General features: G+C 45.1%; 1 protein-coding gene across 11 annotated transcripts in view; it reads right to left on the bottom strand.

Annotated features, from left to right (window-relative positions):
• The window catches only part of ZMYND8 (zinc finger MYND-type containing 8), a 73,911-nt gene that overhangs the window by 34,016 nt on the left and 16,649 nt on the right, over positions 1-23,246 (bottom strand). For all 11 annotated transcript variants that reach the window (XM_069750850.1, XM_069750843.1, XM_069750854.1 and 8 more), the window contains 4 exons: positions 18,445-18,504; positions 15,296-15,444; positions 2,902-3,120; positions 2,090-2,203 (listed from right to left, as the gene is read on the bottom strand). In XM_069750850.1, coding sequence (XP_069606951.1) covers positions 2,090-2,203; positions 2,902-3,120; positions 15,296-15,444; positions 18,445-18,504 — 542 coding nt within the window. The remainder of the gene's footprint in view (positions 1-2,089; positions 2,204-2,901; positions 3,121-15,295; positions 15,445-18,444; positions 18,505-23,246) is intronic.

Here is a 23,246-nt window from a genome sequence, read left to right as displayed (position 1 = left end):
ATATTTATTGTACATGGAGAACACAGGAAGATCCACTAAACAGTTACAGTTCACGTTTTGGCCTAAAATGGCCTTCCTCAGAGCTAAAATACAATAGATAAACAATGACACAAACATATAAACCATTATACATCAGTGTGAGGACATTTCCTATTATACGCCTCCCTTCCTGTCATGCGCGCATGTGGATATCACATGACTGGACGATAACCGGAGGTGCGTCATTGTGTCTTCTATGTACGATAAATATATATTCAGCATTGAATATTGGAGTGCCAAATTCTACTTTATTGATCTATGGGGTGGAACCCTATTTGAGCACCCTATAAGAGTGTCACGTATTTTTTCAATAATTACATAAGGACAGAGAGAAACATTGTTGGAATAAGAAGAGTCAGAGACCTCCGCAGAATACACACCTGAGGCTTCCTGCTCGCTCACTTCCAAATATCCAATTAGATAAAAGTTTAAAGGGTATTCCACTCTGCAAAAAATATCATCTATTCACTGGATAGGTGATAATTGTAAGATCAGTGTGGATCCCACCACTCACAGAACAGAGGGGGGGACCCATGGCCACTAGATTTCAGACAGGAAGAGTTGAATAAAGCGTCAAGTCGCACAGTATTCTCCTCCCAACAATATCCAGTCTGGACAATCCTCTGCGCGTTACACTACCTGCTGTCAGATCACAGAAGAATAAATAAATGAAGTTTTCTATTTCTTGTATTCTTTTGTGAAGATATTAAAGGAAATCTGTCAGGAGGTTTTTGTTATGTAATCTGAGAGCAGCATGATGTAAGAGCTGAGACCCCGATTGCAGCGATGAGACTTACGATGGGATGCATTTTTTTTTCAATTAAAATCAGTGTTTTATCAGGAGATTATCACTACAGGAGTAGGTGTTTTGTGCATGCTGGACAACTGCTCTGTATTGGCTGCTTTTTGCCTATTCACAATGTTCACAGAAATCAGCTAATCGATGGTGTGGGGGAAGGTTATACACAGCTCAGTATTCAAGCTCTGCAGCAGAGAAAGCTATGATTGTATCAAAATGACAGCATGCAGACCAGCAAGTGACATCGCTGGAATTTGTGTGTCTTTCCCTACATCATGCTGCTCTCGGATTACATAGTGAAAACATGATGATATATTCTTATTAACTAAATGATTAATTTGTAATAGAGAGGAGCAAACCGATTGGCAGGACCCTGGTCTAATGGCCACGTCAGCAGTCCATAGCCGCCGGGTGGCAAACAGTCTCCTAATCTGCTGGAATCCCTGGCGCTTCTACTGATTTTTATGTGAGGTGCGACTTCATAGTAGCAGCGAGGATGCACACATGGCATCGCGCCGGGGGTACTTTCTAACCAGCACAGGCCCCGGGAATGCCGGCAGGGCGGAGGCAAGTCACAGGGCTCTTGTCTGGCAGCCACAGACTAACGACGCGGCCACTGGACCCAAGTGAAGTCGCTCATCTCTGGTTTCTTACTGTGACCCTGGGGAAGATGTGCCAGAGACCAGATACTTCCAATAACTGACTGGGCATGACACAGCATTCTACTCAATCTAAATAATGCTGCATATATATTGATTTATATTTTTGGCTTTTAAAATGCAGAAAGATAATTCACTTTACTTTGGCTATAGGAAATGTCCCTCACAGTGACACGCATTCTGCAGGCCTGTGAATGAATCACACAAACTCTCCACATAATGATGACTAAACCCCTTTACATCCAATGCTGCCAGCACAGCAGCTCGGCGGTCGGCACCACTCCCTTCAGCAATTGCTTCTCACAACTGTATCAGGTCAGGACAACAATCTGCAGGGGTTTTACATTTTCTGCATGTGTAACAGAATGTGGTATCAGATTTTGAGCTACCGGGACAGGACTGAACGGAGCTATGCATTTGTATATGTAGAATATGTGTACACTATGATGGTACATCTGCAGGTAATTTTCACAATTGTCAATTCAAAGACTGAATTCTTAGCAGCTAATCCCTTTGAAGCCATGAGGACACCCATCAGGTAGAACATTTTGTAAAGATGTAATGAATTTCGGGTCCTTGGTGGCTGACTTACCCCAGGCTGCTTCATCTTCTGTAGTGCAAATTTTAGCAGGTACGAAAGCTGATCTATGGTCAACATAGTCATTGCTTTACTCTGGGTCTCTATGCATTCTGCAACTGTGATTTTCTGGAGATAGAAAACACATTACTAGGAAAGAATACAGCGACAATCCCAACGCTCCCAGAGACGCTGTAAGTGGGTTCCCAAAGACCGTGTATCTGGAGCATCTCCACCTCTACATTCCCGGTTTTCCTTATAAGAGATTATATTCTCAGACCCCTCCAACCGAGTGTCCCAGTAACACACTCTGCACATTAGGTGCCTGAGCTGACCAATAATAGGAATGGGAAAGATTGCGGACTACTCATCGAAGACCCCCTGTTTTTAAAAGTTCTTCACAGCTGGCCCTAAATTGTCCAATCGTCCCCTGATTCAAAGACTAAAAGGGCATTTACAATGGAAGATAATTGTAAATGATTGTAAGGGGAAAGGGGAATTGTAAACGCTTATCTTGTCATGTAATCAGGCTGACAATCCCCCAATGAACAACCAAAAAGTTACTATAGATCACTCAATGAGATTTTGGACTGTGTGTGAGCACGCAGTCAAACAACCGATGATCGGTTAATGTTTGCCAATCGGTGATGGTAGCAGGTCACCTGTCAGTCCGTGAAAATGGACCTTAAGATGTGTCCAGACGGTTTACAAATGAACTGTCCATTAGAGTTGCCTGTACCCGCCCCTGCACCCCCTACAAGAATCCAGAAATACGATATAATATGGATATGTAAGGTCCACTGAGCCGGTCACATGTGGAGCCTCACCTCACACTCAGGACAAAACCAGTCGCCCTCAGGCTCAGCAGTCAGTTTCAGACACTTAGCATGATAAACTCTGGGGCAGAGCTCACAGCATAGGACTTGTCCTTCCCGGTGACAAACCCAGCAGTAGAAGTCATTGCGGCCGTCCTGCGGTACAACATCAACAGGGTCTGTGGTGAGTGGCTGCTTCATATAGTAAAACGGACCATGCCTTAGCTCTGACTGAAATGTAGGCAAGAGAGACAAGGATTGGGTTCAAACACGTGTACATGGACAGCTGACAACACAAAGCATAATGTTCAGTTAGCAACAGTAAAAATGATGAAAAAAATACATGTGAAGACAAGACACAAGCAAATATACAATGTACACTGCCTGAGCAGAAAATGGGGAAATCCTAAACACATCCCCCCGCATGCACAGAGTATATATTAGCAATTATTGAGATCGCTTATGGTGGTCCGAACAACATCGCTACACCCTGACATTTGGTATCAAAAGCTGCTCAGCCGATTCTTTTGTGGCATGCAGATGTATGCATCATTACCTAACTGTATGAGGTGCTTAGAGGGGTTGTCCTCTTTAAGAAAACCTTGATCTGTCCTCGACTGCCATTTTTTCTTTAATAACAAACACTTTTTTTACTGAACCTCCCCGGGTCCAGCACTCAGTCAGCGATGAGTGAGCAGGTACACTGAACGCCCCGTCAGAGCTGCTGAGCTCACTGATTGGCTGCAGTGCTGTCGATGTTACATCAACAAAGCAGCCGATATCAGAATCTGGAAGACTCAGCGCCGGACCTGGGGATGGTGAGTAATACTCTTTGTTAAAGAAAAAAAAAAGCTGCATCTAGGGACTTAAGATTTTCTGAAAGGGGACAGCCCCTTTAATATATACAGTAAGTGATTCTTTACCGCATGTCTGCAGCAGTTACGACAAGGAAATATATGCAATAAAAAACAAAAATGTAAAAATGAAAGCTTCATCTTCTCATGCTAGTACAATAGTTTGGATGCAGGCACTACCATCAACCAGGTAGAAGAGCTGTACTGGAAGTTTTAATACCATTTTAAGGCTATGTTCACACATTGCGGTTTTTAAGTTTTTTTTTGTTTCAGCTTTTTTTATGCAAATTTTCTGCTGCGTTACACAGTACCAGCAAAGTAACTGAGACTTCACAAATCTCATGCACACACCTTGGTTTTTTTCTGTTTTTTTTTTTTCAAAATGCATCAAGTCACTTTCAGCATTTTTACCCATTCACAGTGCAAAAACACTGAAAAAAAACGCTGCAAAAAAACCCAAAAGGTATCAGGTTTCGCTGTGTTTTTGGTGCCAAAACCTGATGAAATTGAATCAGATTTTTGTTTTAAGAACTAAACTTTTTTACGTTTACTTGGCGTAAAAAAAAAAAGGCTGCAAAAAAAAAAAAAAAAAAAAAACGCAAAGTGTGAACATAACCCAACAGTACATGATTTACTTGCGGATTTTGTCATGAATTTCTGCACATTGCAAGTAAAAACTTAATGATAATGTCATGGATTTTACGCTGCGTTTTCACAGCTGTATGCAAAGGAATATTCACAGAAAGCGTGGACATGCTACAGATTTCCTCTCCACACCACAGGTCGCTTTACACATCAGAAATTTCCACAATGTGTAGAGGGGATCTGTGCATTACAATGTGGGTTTTCTGCACTTAAATCCAGTCAACATGCTATATATGTGCAATGGTAAGTTATTTAGTTGTTTATGAGAGTTATAATTCACCCATTATTGCAAATTACGGTAGGTTTAATAGGAAAATGTTCTAACTTTCTGCTGTTTGCAATAAATCAAACCAAGAACTGTGTAAACAGCCGAACATCTAATGTAACAAGCGTTTTTTCCAAATGCAACACAAAATGCCCCTTCTACTGATTACTGCAGTCCCAGATTGATTCAACCCCTGCATTGAACCTCTCCTAAGAGTCTCCAGGACCTGATGTAATAATGCAGGGTGCCAGTGCCTGCAGCAGGGTGCCAGTGCCTGCAGCAGGGTGCCAGTGCCTGCAGCAGGGTGCCAGTGCCTGCAGCAGGGTGCCAGTGCCTGCAGCAGGGTGCCAGTGCCTGCAGCAGGGTGCCAGTGCCTGCAGCAGGGTGCCAGTGCCTGCAGCAGGGTGCCAGTGCCTGCAGCAGGGTGCCAGTGCCTGCAGCAGGGTTCCAGTGCCTGCAGCAGGGTGCCAGTGCCTGCAGCAGGGTGCCAGTGCCTGCAGCAGGGTGCCAGTGCCTGCAGCAGGGTGCCAGTGCCTGCAGCAGGGTGCCAGTGCCTGCAGCAGGGTGCCAGTGCCTGCAGCAGGGTGCCAGTGCCTGCAGCAGGGTGCCAGTGCCTGCAGCAGGGTGCCAGTGCCTGCTGCAGGGTGTCAGTGCCTGCTGCAGGGTGTCAGTGCCTGCAGCAGGGTGTCAGTGCCTGCTGCAGGGTGTCAGTGCCTGCTGCAGGGTGTCAGTGCCTGCTGCAGGGTGTCAGTGCCTGCAGCAGGGTGTCAGTGCCTGCTGCAGGGTGTCAGTGCCTGCTGCAGGGTGTCAGTGCCTGCTGCAGGGTGTCAGTGCCTGCTGCAGGGTGTCAGTGCCTGCTGCAGGGTGTCAGTGCCTGCAGCAGGGTGTCAGTGCCTGCAGCAGGGTGTCAGTGCCTGCAGCAGGGTGTCAGTGCCTGCTGCAGGGTGTCAGTGCCTGCTGCAGGGTGTCAGTGCCTGCTGCAGGGTGTCAGTGCCTGCTGCAGGGTGTCAGTGCCTGCAGCAGGGTGTCAGTGCCTGCAGCAGGGTGTCAGTGCCTGCAGCAGGGTGTCAGTGCCTGCAGCAGGGTGTCAGTGCCTGCAGCAGGGTGTCAGTGCCTGCAGCAGGGTGTCAGTGCCTGCTGCAGGGTGTCAGTGCCTGCTGCAGGGTGTCAGTGCCTGCTGCAGGGTGTCAGTGCCTGCTGCAGGGTGTCAGTGCCTGCAGCAGGGTGTCAGTGCCTGCAGCAGGGTGTCAGTGCCTGCAGCAGGGTGTCAGTGCCTGCAGCAGGGTGTCAGTGCCTGCAGCAGGTGTGCATGACATAAAACACATCCAATACCTGCACTGGCTAAAAGGTTTGGTGACTGGCACATGATTGCATGGTGATAATATGGCTATTGTGGAAGCACAGACTGTCCATGGGTCTCCTAACCCAAACTTAACAAGCTCATAGGTAGGGGCGTAACTACAACAGGTGCTGGGATTGCAATCGCAACCTGGCCCTGGAGCCTAGGGGGCCCTAAAAGTCCCTTTGGCCTATAGAAAAAGACTAGTGCTATTAAAAGATTTAAAATATTTGGGAGCCCCGTTGGAGCTTTTGCATCGGGGTCCATGAGTTTCAAGTTACGCCACTGCTCATAGGCATACATGAGACCGTCAAATTCTGGTCAGGAGCCCCGCAGACAGTCCGTGCAACAGGGTCCGAGGTCAGACCACGACACAGATGTGTGACTGCAGCACTAAGACAAGATATGACTGTCTAACACAAACAAGGGAAAGCACTAGTGATGAGAGAGAGATTTAGTTTTCCTTGCCGCAGCTGGATGATTTACAGCTACTAGACAGCTTGATTACATGTGGGGATTCCCTAGCAACCAGGCAATCCCCACATGTACTCAGGCTGGGTATTAGCTGTAAATCATTCAGCTGCCGCAATGAAAACTAAATCTCCGAACACTAACAAAATACTCGGAGATCACCCGAGCGTGTACACTTGCTCATCACTAGAAAGCATACTAAAAAGATACAAAGGCACAGAGTGTTCCTCAAGTTATAGCAGCTCATAGTTCACAAGTTTAAAGTTGTAGCAACACTGGCTTCTCTACCCACTGCCTCCATGTGGTAGAAAAAAGAAGCCAACAACTGCAGCTACCAGATTCCTGCAGGGGCAAGTTGTCAGAAACCCTTGACTGCAAAAGGCCTGCAGCAAAGGTGGCAGCTGGCGCTAAGGTTTCAGTTTGTATAGTTGGGCCACATGCACACAACGTCTCTTAAACGAAGGCAAACCCGCTGATGTTCTCAAGCTGAAGACACTTCAGAGTTTGTTTTTTTCATGAACTGTCTTTTGTGTCATTTTTTTTGGCTGTTTCCTGGACATTTTTCTGACAGTTTTGGCTGTCGACGGTTTTTGATAGTGTTTTCTAATGGTTTTTGTCACATCTTTTATTAGTGTAATTTTATTTATTTCATTGCATAATGAAGAAATGGCTAGCTTTTTTTTTTTTCATGGAAAAACTCTACAAAAGACGTCCAGGCATCTTCTGAGAATTCCTATTAACTTGTATTGTAAATCGTCCGAGCTGCAAAATGGCAAAAGAATGGCCAGATGTTTTCTTTTTAGAAACCTAAAGTGGTTAAAAAAGACATTCAAAAGTCTGAACTTATGCACAATGAGTAATTTTTACATAGAAATGCTTATGTTCATTCATAAGAGTATATTTTAGTAGGTTTCTTGAGCCTTTTCCGCCTGAAAAAGATGATGTGTGCACATGTCTTTAGGCACATACTAAACACTGAAGGTATCTATACCCACATTCCAAGACAACACCTCTACTAAACCAAAAGTGCAAGAAATGTCAGCTCCAATATGCTCAGAAGCAAATAAATAAACCACAAAAGTTTTTAATTCTGTTTAAAGGAGCGATTAAACAAAACTGGAACTTTCTGAACCTATGGATCAGCGATATGTCTGGACTAAGAATACATTGAAAAGAACACCTTGCCTACAATGAAGAATGACAGGGGCTTGTGCTGCCTACAGTGAAGCATGGCGGGGGCTAGGTGATGCCTGTAGCGAATTATAGCGGGAAAGCTAAGGCAGTTCCATATGCGGCTGATTCTTCTTTAACCTTTTAAGGGCACAGACATTATTATAGTTTACTTTTTTTCCTCCCCTTGTTCCAAGAGCTAGGACTCTTATTGTTACTTTGACACAGCTGTATGAGGGCTTATTTTTGTGGAATGAGTGGTAGTTTAGAATTACACTATGCAAATTACCATACAATGTACTGGTGAAAGAAACCTCCTCAATCCCACTTTTTATGTATAATAAATTATAAATAAACCAGCCACTAAGGAAAAATAAAACATCCTTTCAGTGCAGTCAAAACAAAGAAAAGTTCTTCACAAAGTCTCTTTAGAGCCAGTCCTGGTCACACATAGAATCCAGTATACCAGCTCAGTCTGGAAATAACACACAGGAGGCCTTCTTTATCCACACACAGACCCATGTGTCAAACAACAGACTCTATTTTAACATGTGAACCACACACGGAGGTGTGGTATGTGGGAAGTCAGACCCGCTCAGCTCTCAGCCTGCGAGTAAAACCTGGCCCAGATGCACCAAACAAGCCTCTTCGTACTATGTGCACAGAAACATTACTCTAGGTTTACATCACAGATGACGACCTCTGTGATACATACTTCCCACAAAATGTGTCAGGTAGCCACCTTACATTCCTCCCCCTCTTCAAATCCTGGAGGGCTAGAAACCAGCGGGAAACCTTTTTTCTCCCTCATCCACCGCAGTGGGGCGTGTTCTGATACTAATTAAAATTTTTGCCCTAACAGTACCATAATGTGTTCACCGCCCACTTTATGGCCAAGTATTCTTTTTCTACAATGGAATAATAATTTTCACATGCCAATAGCTTTGGTAGGGAATGGGGTGCTCCTCCCAGTGTATGTCCTGAGAAAGGACTACTCCTAAAAAGACTTCTGAAGCGTCTGTCTGGAGTGTTCTTGAAGTCTAGGGCAACCAGGGCCGATTGCTTACACAAAGCTACTTCAGTTCTTGAAAGGCCTGTGTTCGCCTCTGCAGTCCATTTGGCCATTTCGTCCCTTTGAGGTCCGTCCCTTTGAGGTCAGTCCCTTTGAGATCAGTCAGTGGAGAGGCCATCATGGCAAAATTTGGGATGAATCTCCTGTACTACCCCACGATTCTTAGAAAGGCTCTAACTTGCTTCTTTGAGACCGGTCTCTGACAGTTTTGGATTGCATCCACTTTTCTAATCTTTGATTTGATGTCGCCTCTACCTACTACATATTCTAGGTATTTGGACTCTTTCCCCATGGCACATTTTTTTGGGATTTATTGAAAAAAAAAAAAACTGCCTTCCTAAGAGTCCATGACCCTCTGGAAGGTGGTTGGGGCTCCCTGCAGTGCAAATGTCATCCGAACGTACTGGAAGCATTTGTCAGGTGTAGAAAAAGCAGTCTTCTCCTTGGCTTCTTGTGACATGAGGATTTGCCAATATCCCTTTGTTAAATACAAAAGGTGGTTATGTACCTTGCTGGCCCAATTCTCTCGATCAGCTCACTGACATGCATCGAACTTGGAAACTTTAATCAGGCTACTATAATCATTGCAGAATCTCCATCTGCTCTTGGATTTCTCAGTGACTATGAATTTCAACATGCGACTTACTTCCTTGGAGATCAGCTCTTGTTGGGGCTCAGGAATTCGATAGGGATTCAATTTCACCCGCACATGGGGTTCAGAACCTTGTGTTCTATGACTTTTTTACACCCAGGCAAATCGGAGAAGAGGTCCTTGTTCTGCTGCAATTCCCGACACTGCTGCGACTCCACTACTGCGACTTTCTCAACATGTGCTTCTGGCTCTCTTGCCACGGCTTGATGAGATTGACGTGGTATGGCTTGCATCTTCCTGGTTAATGAATCTTCTAGTTCACTTCACCAAGCTTTTCCACCACCTCATAAGGCCCTTACCACTTGGTCAATAACTTACTCTCCACGGTGGGAATTAGAAAGAGGACTCGGTCCCTGAAGCTGAACGGTTGTAGACCCAAGATTGAGCTTCTTGTGCCTGGAAGAGATGTCCTTTTACGATGGGCATCACTTTCGCAATCCTATCTAAGCGACGTCCTCGATGACGTTCCGGTGGGGAGTGACTTCGGTTTCATTCGGTATATCAAGGAGACCTAGCGGATGTCAGCCATACAGAATTTCAAATGGACAGAATTCAGAGTCCCGTGAAACCTTCTAGATAAAGAAGGCAGGAGACAGTCTGTTATGATCTGGTGGTCTAGGAGCAGCATGAGACGTACTCTGGAGAAGGTGGTACCTTTACTGACGGCAAACCCTGAACTAGCAGCGCAACTAGATGTAGCCGTGGGGGGTACCTAACACTCCCTAGACCCCTCGACACAGCCTAAGAACTAACTACCCCTAAAGACAGAAACGGGAAAACTATCTTGCCTCAGAGAAAATCCCCAAAGGATAGACAGCCGCCCACAAATATTGACTGTGAGAGGAGAGGGAAATAACATACGCAGACATGAAATCAGGATTTAGCATAGGAGGCCATACTAGCTAAAAAGGAAGAATAGGACAGAGTACTATGCGGTCAGTATTAAAACACTAGAAAATATCCACCACAGAAAATACAAAACACCACATCTGACTAAAGACATGGAGGGTATATCTGCATCTCCAGAGACACAGCTAGGCTGCAAAAAATCCTTCACAGACAAAGCTGGACAAAACAAAACAAGAAAATGCACAGACTATAAGGTCCACAGCAGGTGGACAGCAAAAACAAGGCCAGAACTTATCTTTGAAGAAATGAACAGCAGACCAGGAGAGACCAAGTATGGATGAGAATCCTCCAAAAACAATGGACAACTGGCACTGACTAAAGGATAAAGCAGGACTTAAATAGCCCAGCCCAAATTGCAAAAAATGGATACACCTGATAAATGCTGCGATCCAACTACTGCAGCACTACCACTCATAACCACCGGAGGGAGCCCAAGAGCAGAATTCACAACAGTCCCAGTTAAACCGTCCTTTTCTAGGACCTTCCTAAGCATACACTTGAATGTTTTATTGAATTTTTCCACAAGGCTTCCCGTCTGGGGATGGTACAGAGAGGTGTTCAGTTCAGTTTTGTAATTTGCAGGGCCTTACACAGTGAGAGGTGGGGGCGATTAGCTGGAAGGTGGGACAGGACCTGCAATACTTTAAGGTTTCCCGGTGACATCCAGGCCAATAGAACCTCTGCATGAACCGGTGAGTTTTGTCTACACTCAGATGGCCACCCAAGACATGTGAATGGGCCATCATCAACATCCTGTCTATAGGGTCCTGTTACTAATAACTGTTCCACTATCTCATCCTTCACTTTGTAACCCAGTACAATAAGTCCCCACTTAAAATAAAATAGGTAAACCTGGTGTCAGCCCCCCACTCCTGCGCTCTACCATTTATGACTACATTATTGAACACCTCCACAAAATGTTCGCTGGTCACCTCTAGCTCAGGAATGTTCGTCTCAGGAGACACTACCTTCTCATCCCCCACAAGGACACAGAAGGGAAACCTGTCAGGCTCTGGGTGTGGTGATACCTCTTTAGGGCTGACCCATCTCTTGTCTGCGCAACCAAGCCCTGTCTCCTTCCCCCACAGGTCCCAAAATAAAACAAAAGTCCTATGATAATGGAATGCAATAAGTCCTGGACTACGCCTACCTCATGGGACTCCGTACCTTGGGCCGTTTCAATGTCCTCTCTGGCCACTGGATAGTCTGAATGCAGCGGACTCCAATCTTCTTCCCAGGAATCAACATGTCCGATTATCCACCACCCTCGGATCCTTCAGACGGAACCTGAAAACCCATCTCTTCAGGAAAGCCTGCAATAACCATTCTGCCGCCTCATCACCACCCGAGCTGCCGCCTCACCACCACCCGAGCTGCCGCCTCACCACCACAAGAGCAGCCGCCTCACCACCAGAGCCGACACCTCACTACCACCAGAGTTGCTGCACCCCCCACCTAATGTCTCTTCCCCATTATCCTATAGAATGTAAGTCTGCAAGGACAGGGTCCTCTCCCCTCTGTACCACTCTGTCAGTGTAATTTTTTTTGCTGTAAGGGTATGTGCACACGTTCAAGTTTTTTCGTGTTTTTTTTCGCGATAAAAACTCATTAAAAACGCATGCATTATGCATCCTATCATTTAGAATGCATTCTGCAATTTTTGTGCACGATGCGTTTTTTTTACCGCATTGCGGTAAAAAAAGCAGCATGTTCATTAATTTTGCATTTTTTTGCGTTTTTCACGCTATTCTATGCATTTGGAAAACGCAAAAAAAAAAAAAAAACGCATAAAAAACGCGCAAAAAACGCATGAGGATTTCTGGCAGAAATATCCGGTTTTTGTCAGGAAAATTTCTGCCAGAAATCCTGCCATGTGCACATACCCTAAACAATATCTAGAACTCTGTACGTAACCCCTTTCTCATGTACAGTACCATGGAATTAATGGTGCTATATAAAAAAATAATAATAATCAGCTGGAGAGTAAGTGTGACCCTCATGAGGGTCACCAAAGTCCCTGAGTCTAGCAATCCAATCACTTGCCAGCCATTCACCTTTAAGAGACAAGCTTCTGGCCCCTCACAAGGTGTACAATTTACACTGTAGGTCAGATATGCATAGTATGATCAGTGGCATCACAGGCTACAGTCCATCTGCTCGTCAGGGGACTATATATATATATATATATATATATATATATATATATATATATATATATGGGTCACTTCTGTCTGTTGGTCCTCCTGTATGTATGTATATATATATATATATATATATATATATATATATATATATATATATATATATATATATATATATATATACGCACATATACATATACCCACACACACACTTTTTTTTATTGTGTATGCTGCCAGAAGCTCGTGTGCAGCATTTTGTGCTGAATTTGGAGAAACCACTTATTTAGTTGTGTTGAGCCATTTACATTTTTCTTCTTCCATTGGTTTATTGCAAACAGCAGAAAGTTTGTAAACATTTCTTAATAAACCTAATTTGCAAATGGGACTGAACAATCTTATTGAACGCACATATGTTGTCAGGCAGTGTACAAAGAAAATTATCCAACATGGAATAGTGTAGCTGAAGCAATAAAAAGCAACAATGCTGCAAGTTATGCAGGAAAAAAAAACATGCTTTCATCACAATGACTTTATGTCCGGATACACAATGAGCCCATGAGCAGAGTTTAGGGTGATGCACAGAAATCTCCCCGACCCGATGAGCAATTACAGGGTGCTAGAGCCATGATACTTATCACAATACAGATCTATTTTCAGACTTTTAGGACATTAAAAAGAAACCAATAAAAATCATGTTTTTGTAAATCTCTTTAGTCAGCAACAATGGGACATAAGGGAAAAAAATAACATTGCAGAGGGATAAAGGTACCGTCACACTAGACGATATCGCTAGCGATCCGTGACGTTGCAGCGTCCTCGCTAGCGATATCGTCCAGTGTGACAGGCAGCAGCGATCAGGCCCCTGCTGTGCTGTCGCTGGTCGGGGAAGAAAGTCCAGAACTTTATTTGGTCGCTGGACTCCCCGCAGACATCGCTGAATCGGCGTGTGTGACACCGATTCAGCGATGTCTTCACTGGTAACCAGGGTAAACATCGGGTAACTAAGCGCAGGGCCGCGCTTAGTAACCCGATGTTTACCCTGGTTACCATCCTAAAAGTAAAAAAAACAAACACTACATACTTACCTACAGCCGTCTGTCCTCCAGCGCTGTGCTCTGCACTCCTCCTGTACTGGCTGTGAGCGTCGGTCAGCCGGAAAGCAGAGCGGTGACGTCACCGCTCTGCTTTCCGGCCGCTGTGCTCACAGCCAGTACAGGAGGAGTGCAGAGCACAGCGCTGGAGGACAGACGGCTGTAGGTAAGTATGTAGTGTTTGTTTTTTTTACTTTTAGGATGGTAACCAGGGTAAACATCGGGTTACTAAGCGCGGCCCTGCGCTTAGTTACCCGATGTTTACCCTGGTTACCGGCATCGTTGGTCGCTGGAGAGCGGTCTGTGTGACAGCTCTCCAGCGACCAAACAGCGACGCTGCAGCGATCCGGATCGTTGTCGGTATCGCTGCAGCGTCGCTAAGTGTGACGGTACCTTAAGATAGACATAAAATATTCAATTTGGGAACAATGGAGGTTGGGACAGATACCAAATACTAGGTACAATGTCACCTGCATAATCTGAGGGAGGATCATAGATAACAGCAAACACAATCCATACTCAGACCATTACCTATAAAGGTACCTTCACACTGAACGATATCGCTAGCGATCCGTGACGTTGCAACGTCCTGGCTAGCGATATCGTTCAGTTTGACACGCAGCAGCGATCTGGATCCTGCTGTGACATCGTTGGTCGGCGCAGAAAATCCAGAACTTTATTTCGTCGCTGGACTCCCGCAGACATCGCTGAATCGGCGTGTGTGACGCCGATTCAGCGATGTCTTCACTGGTAACCAGGGTAAACATTGGGTTGCTAAGCCGATGTTTACCCTGGTTACCAGCGTAAACGTAAAAAAAAAAAAAACACTACATACTTACATTCCGGTGTCTGTCCTCCAGCGCTGTGCTTCTCTGCACTGTGAGCGCCGGCCAGCCGGAAAGCTGAGCACAGCGGTGACGTCACCGCTGTGCTTTCCGGCTGGTGCTCACAGTCAGTGCCGAAAAGCACAGCACCGGGGGGCAGACACCGGAAGGTAAGTATGTAGTGTTTGTTTTTTTTTACGTTTACGCTGGTAACCAGGGTAAACATCGGGTTACTAAACGCGGCCCTGCGCTTAGTAACCCGATGTTTACCCTGGTTACCCGGGGACCGGCATTGTTGGTCGCTGGAGAGCTGTCTGTGTGACAGCTCTCCAGCGACCACACAGCGACGCTGCAGCGATTGGGATCGTTGTCTAGATCGCTGCAGCGTCGCTAAATGTGACGGTACCTTAAGACTCATGGACAAAGAAGACTGCTGAAATAACATCCACAATAGATGGCCACAGGCATGAGGAGTTTTAAAGAAATTTTCAACAGTGTAATCATATTTTACACTACTATGGCCCAAAAGAATAATCTGGAAATATGGATACAGAGCGTTAATGGCTGTACCTCTGTGATGGCAGATGGACGACTGTAGGCAACAGCCATACATACTTTTCATAGGGCAAAAAATGGTAAGCAAATCTCTCAGCAGATGACACCAGATAATGGAGAGCTGCTACTGTCAGGGATAGTTACAATGTATTCACTACTGCACCTGTCCATGGATGGACAGAGGGAATATGGAACAAATAACGTAAGGCCTATAAAATCAGTCTGATGTTACGGAGGATACCACAAGGTATGGGAACATCAATAGTGACCAGCACACACTGGTACAAGATCTACCTAATAAAATGGTTAACCAGAGCATGGCTCTTACATTGGGTTCACTACATGGCAACAGGGACGCAGAGCAGTCAGTGAAGGACACAGTAAAACTATATATGGGGGCTGCGCACATTCTCCATACCTGGTCTTTGTTGTGACTGTTTAACATTCCCGGTTTCTTCTTCTTTTTACTTGGGCTGCCGGATGCATCTTGTGGGGAGTGTCCATTGGATGAATGTTGGGGGCTGGGGCATTTCCTTTTCTGCCCTGGACGCTCAGCAGAGCCTGGGTCTGAAAAAAGACAAAAGTTTTGTTCATATCCCACCCAGGATATATAGGTCTAGCTTTAAAGAGCCAGCCCGCCATATTCACCTAAAAAAAAAAAAAAATCATGGACGGGACATAGTAAGAGGTGATAAATAACACTGCGCTATAGGGTATAAATGCCCCAAATGAGCATCCAAACAGGGACACCTAAGGAGCCCATACACCTGAAGGCTTATTATACCATTGGCTTTCCCCCCCAGGCCCATGAATGCACAGTCCAACTGAGCGAGCAATGCGCAGAGGGAAATAACCCATTGTAGGCTTCTGTAGTGGTGGATTATCTCCCAGGACAAAGAAAATGACAAGTTAGATTATTCCTTGAGGTTTTCCTAGTATACATTGAGCTTAACAGTATACCAGCTTTATGTACCAACTCACTGAGCCCTCGCTCCCCTCTATATGCCTAGGCCTTTTTGTGTTCTTTATCCTGGTTTAGTAATGATAATGTGCTCAGATTCATTACACCAACGTTTTCCAGTAGTAAAATGGTGGACCCTTGTCAGGCTACACTAAAATGATCAAACGTCCTGTAACGAGTGATCGCCATTTATGGAGTATTGCACAAGCTATGATACTAGTAAAGGCTAGGAGTGAATCTGAACACAAGGTGGCAGCACCTATATACAAGCTAATGTGTAGCTGGGCCTGGATTCCTACGGACCTCCAGTGTGGAGAGGAAGTCAGGGGTCACAGATCTCCACCCCCACACCAAAACAGCCCCTTTGTTGGAAAGACAGGTCATCAATGGTTAACTCTTTCTGCGCTGCCTGGGTACTTGACACCATCTTCTTGGGTAATTTCAGGGACTTCCCAGGGTAATAGATAATGGTATAATTGGTATTTTCCTTCATACCTGTGATTTCTAATATTGTTGTACTACTACTGAACAGTATGAGTGATATACAATCAGTCAGCGGCTTTCTCTCTGGAAGCACATGTTCACATGAGACAGATAAGCTGCAGATTTTCAGTCTGAATTTCCTGGGCAGAAAAAAAAAGCGGAGCTATTCACAGCACGAGCAAAGTGGTGAAGGCTTTACCAAATCTCATCCTTTTCTTCTGGGTTTTAGGCTTGAAGATTTGCAACAAATCAGCAAGTGATTGGAGATTTTTTCCCAATTGTGTTATGTTCTGTCACAGATAGACAGTAACTATTTCAAAGCATGAAGATCTGCGCACAGATGTCAATGATGTGCTCTGCCAAAAGTAGCATCGCTCTTCGTGCAGGTTCACTGCAAGCTCAATGTCAGACTGGCACTGTGCTGAGTGCAAAAAAGGGGCATTGTGGCTGGGCAGTGCTCGCCTCATGCTTGGCTCGGAAGGCTGCACTTAGATGGGGCTCTTGATGAGGAATCGGAGTCCGATATCCCTCATTTAGACGGCCAGCTGTAAACTCCTGTAGTCAAGAGACGGTCTCAAAGTGTAAAGTTGGCAACATGTTCGCCCCCACTGTGCCCAGACCTGCCATCTAACAGTAATGGGGACCGGATTGCTTGAAGTTTCTCACTTCCTCAGTGAAATAAGAGGAATTCCTGGACCTTGTAGCACTTAACACATTGGTCAGAACAGATGTTCAGGCGTCTTACCAGTGGGGAACGTACTAGGCGGCTGCTGTGACCACAATAAAGTCAGTTCTGAGGTTTGTTTGATGTTTTAAAAGTCAAGTTCTCTTCCGAATCTTGGGGGTCCTACATACATACATGTAGGATATAATATGTGATAATCATATTTCTCTCTGACCCTACAAAGTCCAGACATGTCTGTCAGCAACCAAACAGATCTCCATTGTTAAGTTATACGTCACTACATCTTTTTCCAAAAACACTGTATGGTCGGAGCCTTATGACATAGAAAAGGTACATGTTATGACCAAGAACCTTTGCTTCTCCTGTTGTGCACGGAGATACACCAAGTATTAAGCACTAGTCACATCCAGAGCTGACGTCAGTTATACTGGAAGGCACAGGAAATCCCTCAGCATGACATACTGGTAAACCACAGTTCGCAGCTATGGATGAAGCAGAACTATAGGCGGTGGTACAACTCTGGTTAAGCAGATAGACGTAGTCACATTATATGCATTTATCTGGGAAAATAAAGCAGAATTTTAAGCACGGCCTCAGATGATTACAGGAGGTGGGTGCACAGACTTGGCTGTGTCTTGAGAGGTTTGCTTTGAGATCCTTCTAGGTAATGCATGACGAGATCAGGTTACAGCCGCTAAGGATTGTGGGAAGTCATTAGAGAAGCAGGACAAAGCCAGATTCCAGGAATAACAAGAGGCATCAATGGAGCGTCAGCAGCAGATTTCCTGTGTACGGCATTACAGAGTCATTCAGAGCACTAGTGCATTTTATGGCCAATGTGTGGCGGCAAATATCAGAGCACCCCTAGGCCTTCATCACGTACGGTAGGCATCGGCCGGACTATTGTTCAGCTGCCAGCCATCTCTCCCGACTCCCCCAATCACAGTGAGGCTCGGCTTGTCCTCTAGTGATAAAATCAGAGCTTTTCAGCAGGAGATGATCAAAACTACAGCAAGCAGCCCAGTAAGTGATGCATCGCTGGACTCAGGGTCTCAGTTTCTAAATTATGCTGCTCTCAGATTAGGTGGCAAAAACCTTGTTCCGGTCTCATTTTAGGTAAGGGTTCACACTAGGGTTAGGAATTCCATCTTTCTGTTCCATTATATAAAAAAGAAACAGATCCATCACGTGACGGAGACAAGCAGCACCTGATAGATACTATTGACTAGCATAATCGGGTCAATATGGCTGCATTATTGTATCCATCAACCCAACACACTGCACATTTTTATACAGGTAAAATTATGTGACCTGCAACTAAGCCTCAAACACAGTTGTGAATCCTATGATGGGGGCTCCAAAGCACGATCGCAATGAACAAGAAATACACCAAGTGCTAAATTTTCCTAGTTATTACACCGATGTGGTCCATACTCACTGGACTGCTGACTGTCTCCATGTTCCTGGGGTAAGCCCTCCGGATAAGCAACAGCGGGACCTGCAACACAAACCATTCCGAATAGTGAGCACAGCTCTGAAGTATAATACAGGATGTAATTCAGGATCAGTAATGTAATGTATGTACACAGTGACTCCACCAGCAGAATAGTGAGTGCAGCTCTGGGGTATAATACAGGATGTAATTCAGGATCAGTAATGTAATGTATGTACACAGTGACTCCACCAGCAGAATAGTGAGTGCAGCTCTGGAGTATTATAAAGGATGTAACTCAGGATCAGTACAGGATAAGTAACGTAATGTATGTACACAGTGACTCCACCAGCAGAATAGTGAGTACAGCTCTGGAGCATAATACAGGATGTAACTCAGGATCAGTACAGGATAAGTAATGTAATGTATGTACACAGTGACTCCACCAGCAGAATAGTGAGTGCAGCTCTGGAATATAATACAGGATGTAACTCAGGATCAGTACAGGATAAGTAATGTAATGTATGTACACAGTGACTCCACCAGCAGAATAGTGAGTGCAGCTCTGGAGTATAATACAGGATGTAACTCAGGATCAGTACAGGATCAGTAATGTAATGTATGTACACAGTGACTGCACCAGCAGAATAGTGAGTGCAGCTCTGGAGTATAATACAGGATGTAACTCAGGATCAGTACAGGATAAGTAATGTAATGTATGTACACAGTGACTGCACCAGCAGAATAGTGAGTGCAGCTCTGGGGTATAATACAGGATGTAACTCAGGATCAGTACAGGATAAGTAATGTAATGTATGTACACAGTGACTCCACCAGCTGAATAGTGAGTGCAGCTCTGGAGTATAATACAGGATGTAACTCAGGATCAGTACAGGATCAGTAATGTAATGTATGTACACAGTGACTCCACCAGCAGAATAGTGAGTGCAGCTCTGGAGTATAATACAGGATGTAACTCAGGATCAGTACAGGATAAGTAATGTAATGTATGTACACAGTGACTCCACCAGCAGAATAGTGAGTGCAGCTCTGGAGTATAATACAGGATGTAACTCAGGATCAGTACAGGATAAGTAATGTAATGTATGTACACAGTGACTGCACCAGCAGAATAGTGAGTGCAGCTCTGGAGTATAATACATGATGTAACTCAGGATCAATGCAGGATCAGTAATGTAATGTATGTACACAGTTACTGCACCAGCAGAATAGTGAGGGCAGCTCTGGAGTATAATACATGATGTAACTCAGGATCAGTGCAGGATCAGTAATGTAATGTATGTACACAGTGACTGCACCAGCAGAATAGTGAGTGCAGCTCTGGAGTATTATAAAGGATGTAACTCAGGATCAGTACAGGATAAGTAACGTAATGTATGTACACAGTGACTCCACCAGCAGAATAGTGAGTACAGCTCTGGAGTATAATACAGGATGTAACTCAGGATCAGTACAGGATAAGTAATGTAATGTATGTACACAGTGACTGCACCAGCAGAATAGTGAGTGCAGCTCTGGAGTATAATACATGATGTAACTCAGGATCAGTGCAGGATCAGTAATGTAATGTATGTACACAGTGACTGCACCAGCAGAATAGTGAGTGCAGCTCTGGAGTATAATACATGATGTAACTCAGGATCAGTGCAGGATCAGTATTGTAATGTATGTACACAGTGACTCCACCAGCAGAATAGTGAGTGCAGCTCTGGAGTATAATACAGGATGTAACTCAGGATCAGTACAGGATCAGTAATGTAATGTATGTACACAGTGACTCCACCAGCAGAATAGTGAGTGCAGCTCTGGAGTATAATACAGGATGTAACTCAGGATCAGTACAGGATAAGTAATGTAATGTATGTACACAGTGACTCCACCAGCAGAATAGTGAGTGCAGCTCTGGAGTATAATACAGGATGTAACTCAGGATCAGTACAGGATAAGTAATGTAATGTATGTACACAGTGACTCCACCAGCAGAATAGTGAGAGCAGCTCTGGGGTATCATACAGGATGTAACTCAGGATCAGTACAGGATAAGTAATGTAATGTATGTACACAGTGACTGCACCAGCAGAATAGTGAGTGCAGCTCTGGAGTATAATACATGATGTAACTCAGGATCAGTGCAGGATCAGTAATGTAATGTATGTACACAGTGACTGCACCAGCAGAATAGTGAGGGCAGCTCTGGAGTATAATACATGATGTAACTCAGGATCAGTGCAGGATCAGTAATGTAATGTATGTACACAGTGACTGCACCAGCAGAATAGTGAGTGCAGCTCTGGAGTATAATACAGGATATAACTCAGGATCAGTACAGGATAAGTAATGTAATGTATGTACACAGTGACTGCACCAGCAGAATAGTGAGTGCAGCTCTGAGGTATAATACAGGATGTAACTCAGGATCAGTACAGGATAAGTAATGTAATGTATGTACACAGTGACTGCACCAGCAGAATAGTGAGTGCAGCTCTGAGGTATAATACAGGATGTAACTCAGGATAAGTACAGGATAAGCAATGTAATGTATGTACACAGTGACTGCACCAGCAGAATAGTGAGTGCATCTCTGGAGTATGAGGGTATGTGCACACGTTGCGGAAAGGTGTGCGGATTTTTCCGCACTGATTTTGGAAAATCCGCAGGAAATCCGCACTGCGGATTTTCTGCGGAATTACCAGAGTTTTTTTGCAGATTCCACCTGCGGATTCCTATTGAGGAGCAGGTGTAAACCGCTGCAGAATCCGCACAAAGAATTGACATGCTGCAAAATAAACAACGCAGTGTTTTGGCGCGTTTTTTTCCGAAGCATGTGCACTGCAGATTTTGCTTTCCATAGGTTTACATGGTACTGTAAACTCATGGAAAACTACGGCCAATCCGCCGCGGATCCGCAGCAAAATCCGCAACGTGTGCACATACCCTAATGCAGGATGTAACTCAAGATCAGTACAGGACAAGTCATAGCTTTAGATAAAGATCCATAGGCCGCTTCCGTTTGTAGGAAGGAATCAAAATTTAGCTGTAAGAAGGCTACCAGCTGAGTGTTGATTTTCAGTAGATTAGTAAAAACAAATATTTTTTCTAATTTTTGTTGTGATGACAATTGGGCACTCGAAGTGCAATGGTCATTTTCACATACAAACTGAGATAAAAATATTTAAAAACATTACACCACGTTTCAGCTACACAAGCCTTCATCGGGTGATATAAATCGCTCATATGGGGCATGTTGTATCAGAGACCTGATGAAGGCTTGTAATAGCTGAAACGTGATGTGTGTAATGTTTTATCTCAATTTTTACTCAATTTGATGTGAACCCAACGATTGCTCTTCAAGTGCAGTCATCACAGCAAAAATAAAAAAAATATTTGTTTTAATAATTTGCTGAAAATCAACACTTCTTGGCTGGAAGCCCTCTTACAACTAAATTGGGATTCTTTCCTACAAATGGAAGCGCCCTTTGGATCTTCATCTAAAGCTACGTCTATGTGGAGGAGTTTCTGGTACAGAAAAACTACCCTCCACGGTCCATCGGAGGGGCAGCATGCTGGTGAAGGGATCCCTTTAAAGGGAACCTGTCACCCACAAAATGGAAGGTAAGCTAAAGGTACCGTCACACTAGACGATATCGCTAGCGATCCGTGACGTTGCAGCGTCCTGGCTAGCGATATCGTCCAGTGTGACACGCAGCAGCGATCAGGCCCCTGCTGTGATGTCGCTGGTCGGGAAAGAAAGGCCAGAACTTTATTTCGTCGCTGGCTCTCCCGCTGACATCGCTGAGTCGGTGTGTGTGACACCGATTCAGCGATGTCTTCGCTGGTAACCAGGGTAAACATCGGGTTACTAAGCACAGGGCCGCGCTTAGTAACCTGATGTTTACCCTGGTTACCATCGTTAAAGTAAAAAAACAAACACTACATACTTACCTACCGCTGTCTGTCCTCGGCGCTCTGCTTCTCTGGTCTGGCTGTGAGCGCCGGGCAGCCGGATAGCACAGCGGTGACGTCACTGCTCTGCTTTCCGGCCGCTGTGCTCACAGCCAGACCAGAGAAGCAGAGCGCCGAGGACAGACAGCGGTAGGTAAGTATGTAGTGTTTGTTTTTTTACTTTAACGATGGTAACCAGGGTAAACATCGGGTTACTAAGCGCAGCCATGCGCTTAGTAACCCGATGTTTACCCTGGTTACCGGCATCGTTGGTCGCTGGAGAGCGGTCTGTGTGACAGCTCTCCAGCGACCAAACAGCAACGCTGCAGCGATCCGGATCGTTGTCGGTATCGCTGCAGCGTCGCTTAGTGTGACGGTACCTTAAGCCCACCGGCATCAAGGGCTTATCTACAGCATTCTGGAATGCCCCCCCCCCCCCATGTATCCTAAAAGATGAGAAAAAGAGGTTAGATTATACTCACCCAGGGGTGTTCCCCGCTGCGGTCCGGTCCGATGGGCGTTGCGGTCCAGTCCGGGGCCTCTCTGACCTTTCCCAGCGCCTGCGCCCTGCAGTACTTTGCTCTGCCCTCAACAGGGCAGACAAAGTACACCTGCGCCGGAGAATGAAGACAAGAAGAGGACGTCATCCTATGAAGATAGGAGGCCCCGGACCGGACCGCGACACCCATCGTACCGGGACAGCCCCTGGGTGAGTATAATCTAACCTCTTTTTCTCATCTTTCAGGATACATCAGGGGCTTATCTACAGCATTACAGAATGCTGTAGATAAGCCCCTCATGCCAGTGGGCTTAGCTCATCTTCGATTTTGGGGGTGACAGGTTCC

Source organism: Ranitomeya imitator, chromosome 2 (genome assembly GCF_032444005.1).
Source record: "Ranitomeya imitator isolate aRanImi1 chromosome 2, aRanImi1.pri, whole genome shotgun sequence".
NCBI lineage: Eukaryota > Metazoa > Chordata > Amphibia > Anura > Dendrobatidae > Ranitomeya > Ranitomeya imitator.
This window is presented reverse-complemented; position numbering and strand designations above follow the sequence as displayed.